Here is a 6,833-nt window from a genome sequence, read left to right on the forward strand (position 1 = left end):
GCACATTCTTTGCTGCATTTTTTCTGTCATTATGTGTTATATTTTTGTCTGTCCTTTATGATTGCATTTCTTTTTTTATTTATGGATATGTTTGCAATTTCCATTTTTTTTTTCAGGATTTCCAGAACAACAGTGTCATGAGCAACTATGAGGCATATAAACCATCAACAGGAGCTATGGGTGACAGACTCTCTGCAATGAAGAATGCATTTCAGGTAATGCTTCTGATGTGTGTTCACGTACTAGTATTTTTTTCTTTCATTTCATTGTGTACTGTTGTGTTCATGCAAAATAAAGCTAGTAACTGTTTTTTTTTTTTCTTTATTAATTTATTTATCATCTTTATTAAATTTTCACGTGTGATATAGGCAATCTTGCATTTCTATAAATCAAAAATAAACATGACCGGTGACTGCACTCCGAAAGCAACGGAGATCTCGGAGCAGAGTGGACCAACTCCAAAGAGGGGGACCTGGAGCGCATACGGGTCAAAGTCAGCTCCGACAAAACTATCGGAGCCGACAGATTTTGAAGCGTCGGCTCCAGCCGGAGCTGATGACGAAGCAGAAGTAGCACCACTGGTCGGAGGCTCTAAACTCGGAGCTGACGATTTAGTGGGCTTAGAAGGCTTGCCCAATGAAGACTTGGCCGGGGAGCCTTCAGGCTTCAATAAGCCTCTCAAAATCAATTTGTTCCTGCGTTCCTGCAGGACTCTTGGACTGAATGCATGGCAGACGGAACAAGAGTCCTGCAGGTGCAGAGGGCCTAGGCAATACACGCAAGAAGTGTGACAGTCTGTCAGAGACATTTTCTGACAGCACGAGTCACACTTCTTGAAGCCTGAGACCTTGGATTCCTTAGACATAATGGAACACACCCAAACACCACACACACACACTACAATAAATAAAATCTAGTTCAGTCACACCACCACACCACAGACTGAAACTACAAGTAACAGAGACTAACTAATTTACCCAAAAAACTAACTTGGCCCTAAGGCCTAGATGTATAAGGGAAAGGAAGGGCCGGGGAGGGTAGAAAACTTTCCCAGAAGGGGACTATACAAGTTGGGTTACTTTAAGTAGGGGACAAGGGTATAAAGAACACTAACCTGAAATAAAAAGGGAAAAAAATCTTACCCAAAAAGCTGTTCTTTTTGAAACAATTACCAGAGCCGGCAAAAATGCAACCTCGCAGCTAAGCGGCAAACGAGATCTGGGTAGTTAGCGCCTAGCATTGTGGGATACAGCGTTACCTCGAGCCGGTAAAAATAGCTCTCGAGCTTTGGTATAAGCCGAGTCGGAGCCGAGGATCAGCTCCGAACCCATCCAGCAAGAAAGAAGGCGAGAAGAAGACAACTAACATGGAACGTTATGGTAGGTACATAACTTCTCATTTTCTTACATTCTGCTTCCTCTGGATCATCAGTATTCTGTTAATATTGTCAAATGTTTGCCTCCTGCCACAAAAACCACACTGATCCATATCTGTCAATTTTGGTATCACTTTTGCCATTGTTTTAGCCATTATAGACATAAACCCTTTATAATCATGGTTTAGTATCGAAATGGGCCTGTGTGAAGCTGGATTAGATGGATCTTTACCCTATTTAGGTATTAGTTACCCTGCCTTCTTCCAGGATTCTGGGACTTCTCTTAAAACAAAACCTTCCAGATCTTTATCAGTTTTTCCCCTCCTAACTTCCACAGGAATACATCTATTCCTGGGGACTTTCCTGTAGCTTATACATAGCCATTTTTATCTCATCCTGTCCTATCCTGTTAGTAGTTGAGCCTCATCTACCTCTAACCTTGGCATATTTGTTTCTTCCATAAATATTTCCATTTGTGCCTTTTCTTGATTTCCAGATCTCTGTTTTATACAAACTTTCATAAAATTTCCAAAATATTTTTAATACTTCTACAAGGTCTGTTCTCTTCCTTGTTATAGACTCTCTAAGCTTGGTGACAGCCCTTTCCACTTTCAGTTGCCTGAGTAGTGCTAAAATTTTTTATGCTGTAGAATTATCAAAAGCAGTCGTTTAACAGCAGTCTTTCTAAACGCATGCATATTATTGTGCGTAATCCCTTATTTTCTGTTTAGTATTCTGCAGTTTCTCCTTTTCTTCTGAGGGATTCCCCCTATTTTACATTACTTTAACATTTGTCAGTCTCTCTAAATAATTCTTGTTACTGTTTAACCATATCTCCCTTTCTTTTATTTCCACTATAGTTTTAAACTCCACTTTAATTTTAGCCCACTCCCTAGCTATGTTTTCAGAAGAAAATTCTATCGCTACTAGCTCCTGAATTAATTCCAAAACCCATTCCTTGATTTCCTCTCTTTTCAACTGATAGGTGGGAAAAGCATCAGTGTCTCATTTTTATTTTAGTTATTATTGGTTCATGATCCAAAATAGCTTTTGGGTGCGTTTTAAGACCTTCAGTTAAATGCACATGTTCCTGTGAGATATAAAATCTATTTAACCTAGCCCAGTTCTTGTATCTTGGTGAGTAATATGTAAATTCACTCCAAACTCCTAGTACTGAATTCACCTCTTCCATGCCAAACTTTTTCATAAATTTCTTCAAAAATCTACCCTCCTCTGTTTTCCCTTCTAAGCCCCCCAGACACATCTTCACTGTTGCAAACCAAATTCCATTCTCCACCTACAAGTAATGTTCCTTGCTAAAAGCTGATTATTATCTCCCAAAATTTTCTTAAGCTCCATTATAGCAGTTTTAGGGGGGATGTAAATGCATGTCAATGTAATCCTCCTCCCTAGCCAGTAGCCCCTTAGTACTATGTATCATCCATTATTTTTTTCCCTATTCTATCACTATTGGAGCTCCTCTTGCAATTAATATAAGTACTGCTGTTTTCATTTGCCCCAGATATTCTACTGAATAACCATCCTGAAAACCTTTCCTTGTCAAATTCACATGTTCACTTCTTTCCAGGTGCGTCTCCTGTAGCATAGCTATTTGCACTCTACATTTTTAATATAGTTTACTACTCTCTCTATTTTTATATTTATCTGCAAGACCATTCAGATTGAAAGACATTGCAGAAAGCATCATTTTCTTATATAGTTATTACCACCTTTTACGTATAACTGCCTTTGTTAAATGTCTAGTTCAAACTTTTTTGTTACATGTATATACTGTTTGGCAGATTGGTCTTTTATACAGTTGTTTCTTGTCATAGCCATTTGCACCTGTGCCACATTTTGCATAATTTTTTATTTATTTATTTATTTTTTAAAGTCCTCGAACAGAACAAACAAACCCCCCAAAACTGTCCTAAAACCTATTAACATAACACACAAAACTGTGTACATATTCAGATGTTGAAGTTTTGCTTCCTAATAAGAACATAAGTTCTAAGTTGATAGCTATACAGACAGGCTAAAGTTAACCAAAAAGAAAGGTTAGTTATGTACAGCCTGTGCTACTAGTAAGTTCTATTTGATTTTGTATGTCTTTATAGCTCTCCTAGTTGAGAAAACACTTGAATGCTTTCAGTAAACACTTTCTCCAAGCCATTTCTGTCAGATTGTCTTCCAGTGACATGCAAACCAGACACAAAACTGGTAAGGGTACATTGTTTATCAGAAAAAAAAACCTACAATTATTCAGTATTATTTTTCATTTACATGCTGTGTAATAAATTTTGTTACTGGATAACGGTTAGGGTTTTGTCTCAGTCATTTCCCTATACAAGCATGGGGAAAAAGGACACAGATTTTTATTTTGTCATACTCTCTTAACCAGACCCTTCTGCTACCCCCATCTCCTTCCCTCCTCTTTTTTTCTCCACTGCAGTAACTACATTTCTTAAAACTGAACAAGAAAAGAGAGAAGAATGGTGAAAGAAAATAACAAAAGCAGATGTTTATTTTAGTATACAAATAGCATTAAAAAACTGAAAAAACTTAACTTAGTGTAATTGGTTTTGTATTATCTTTAAAGCTGTCACACCTGGGAAAAAGACCCCTGATTGTTTTCAGAGAACATTATGCCCTAGCCAATTTCTGTGTTCTTTTCTTTCTTTTCCCGCAGCCAGTCCCCATTCCACCAGACTGTCTCCAGTTTCTCTTTATTAGATTGTCTCCATCGAGGCATGAATACCAGCTGCAGAAATGCTATTTGGTATACGTACATGCAGTTGCTACAAAAAAAAAAACACATTAATTTGAACTTTGTCATGCCTTTTTAACCAGGCTCTCCTTTTGTTGTTGGATTTTTTTTGATCATTGCATTAGTTATATTTCTCAAAACTCTACAAAAAGAAAAAGATAGGAGGGGAGAAAAACACCACTTGCTTACAGACCCCATTGCACTTACAAATAGCATACATAGAAAACCATGCACCACAAATACAGTACTATTTAGAAAAGAAAGTGTTTTCTTTACTTACACTTGGCATTCCTCCCCTGTCTTCACCTCCCCAAAGCATTTTTTGGACATTAATGACATAAAGTAGGCTATATACTTGAGTCCCCCACACATCAAACACATTTTGAAAAAGTCCAATATTTGCAGATTTTCTTGTTCTATCATATTTCACAAATATAATTATTTGCATTGTAATTCCACATTAAGTTACTGATTTTATTACTGTTATCACCCAAATCATGTCTCTGCTTCATTTCCAACATACTCTCAATTCTTCTAGTCAGCTCTTTGGCTCCCTTCGTTCTGTCCAACATTTTCTGTTGAAGTACTGGAAAATGTTTCACAGGTGCAGTCTCTCTGTGGTCTTTATTACCAGAGGAACGAATAGCAGAATCTTCTGTTTCACAGCTCACTATTTTTGGACAAACTTGTATTTCCTCCTTAGCGTGCATTATTTTGTCCCTTCAGGGAAGAATACCATGAAGACAGTTGGATACAACAGTTTGAATCTCACACTTGCGTCTCAACATTTTCTGAATGGGGGAGTGAATGAGTAGTCATTCTCCACAAACACTCTGCTGTCTCCCACTTTCAGTATTTTGTCCTCCTTCCACAATGTTGTTAGAATCAACAACTTAGGCTGGTAGGATTGCATCATTACTATTTTAGGTCTAGGTTGCTTTTTTATGGCTAGGTTTGGAGCATACACATTATGTGCCTGTTCAACTAACAGTTCCTGCTGTGGAATACCAGTCCAGCTGCTTATTTGAGCTTCCATAAAATTAATGCAGTCTGTTCCTTCCAGCTTCTCGGGTATAGCTGAAAATCTCAGGTTTTCCCTACGTGCTCTGTCCTCTAATTTTATTTTTTTTAAACATATCTTCCTGAGCAGTCTCCTATTCAGACAGCGTTTCTTCATATCAACCTCTTATTTTTGCAGCTTTATCATCTCATCTGAATATGTTTAAAGATTCTTCCATTTGTTCCAGCCTTTTGTTGTTTATGTTGATATACTCTACTAGTGTTTTGTTTATTTTAAACAGGTCTGTATGCAGTTGTCTTATATCATCTTATAGGTTATTGCAAGTCATGTTTGAAAGTTGAATTACTTTTACTGAACAGCTGCAGAACTCTCCCTAGTCTGTATTTCTTCCACACTTTTTGTAGCTGATTTTTTCCAGGTCTTCTGTGTTTCTTTATTCCTGGCAGTAAGAAAGTGTACTTACTTGCCAGTTACTGAACTTTACCCCATAAACACAAGTCTACTGCCCTTCTCTGAGTTTCTGTTTTCACACTGGGAGAGCTGGAAACAAGCTGTTACTCAGTGTGCAGCCATCTTGGAAATCCAAGCTGGTAACTGTTAGTATGATTATTGGTATTGAAGGGATAAAAGTGACTTTTTAATTGCCTTTGCACACCATTAAAAGGTATCAGCTCAGCCATCACCTGTGGCATAGAGGTTTAAGGCACTGACTGCAGCCGAAGTGATTTGAGTTTCACTGGCAGTTTTGGCTAATGATGGTATTGGCCGGGGAGTATGGGCATGCCCATCCTCGGGTGGGGGTAGAATTGAGTATACACAGCCAGAATCTGTCTGAGGGAAGGCCTTGCACATGCAGTAGGCATCCTTGTGCTGAGCTTGCTGCTCATAAGGCCACTGTCTGGTGGTAGCCCTTTGCTTTGAGTGCAGAGGGAGTGTACACTACTGGGAGAAGGCTATTTTGAGCCCCCTGTTGACGTGGATACCACCGCCAAACCCAGAGGCAATGTTATTAACTTGCACAAACATGCTGCCATTGCTGGGTTGCTGGCAAGACTGCAACCTCTTCATTGTCTACTGATTGACTTCATATATGGATGTCTCTCCTTAGTGAATGCTGGGATTTCCTACCACTAGGGAATAAATAAGGTTGGAGTCCAGTGGAGAGAGGCTTAATAGTTGACACCCAGTGGTGGGAGAAGTACTTAGAAAAAAGTCATCACCTACAGCTTTTTGTTAACCTCTATGACATAACTGTTAAATATGGTGCAGGGCGAAAATTAGTCTTAACCTGGATAACTCGTCCTGATGATTCCTTGCTTAAATTATTACATTCATCAGTCAGAGTTCAGTAACAATACTTGGAAAGATTCCATGCTTATAGAAGTCCACTTGTGCCATGATGTAATGTTCTGGTTGCATAGGTACATATGCCCACAAATATTTAATTTGCGTTTTTGCTGAAGGAACAGTTGGTCACAGTCTTTAGAGTCTTCATTCACAAAGCTGGTTAGCATCCAGTGAGTCCTTATGGCTATGTTATAGGGCATCAGAAATGCTTTTGTTGTCTCTGAGAGGGTCATGATGTGTAAAATTACCTTTAATGTCAGTATTTCAACCCTGCCACCTGAAAACATTTGTGTGTCTATATATATATATATATATATATATAT

The 6,833-nt window shown here is 38.4% G+C and overlaps 1 protein-coding gene across 1 annotated transcript in view; it reads left to right on the top strand.

Annotated features, from left to right (window-relative positions):
- Positions 1-6,833, top strand: part of DDX42 (DEAD-box helicase 42) — a 991,771-nt gene that overhangs the window by 892,700 nt on the left and 92,238 nt on the right. The window contains exon 14 of the mRNA XM_044054957.1: positions 117-215. Coding sequence (XP_043910892.1) covers positions 117-215 — 99 coding nt within the window. The remainder of the gene's footprint in view (positions 1-116; positions 216-6,833) is intronic.

The sequence above is a fragment of the Protopterus annectens genome, chromosome 13.part0 (genome assembly GCF_019279795.1).
Source record: "Protopterus annectens isolate FY-2018-M chromosome 13.part0, PAN1.0, whole genome shotgun sequence".
NCBI lineage: Eukaryota > Metazoa > Chordata > Ceratodontiformes > Protopteridae > Protopterus > Protopterus annectens.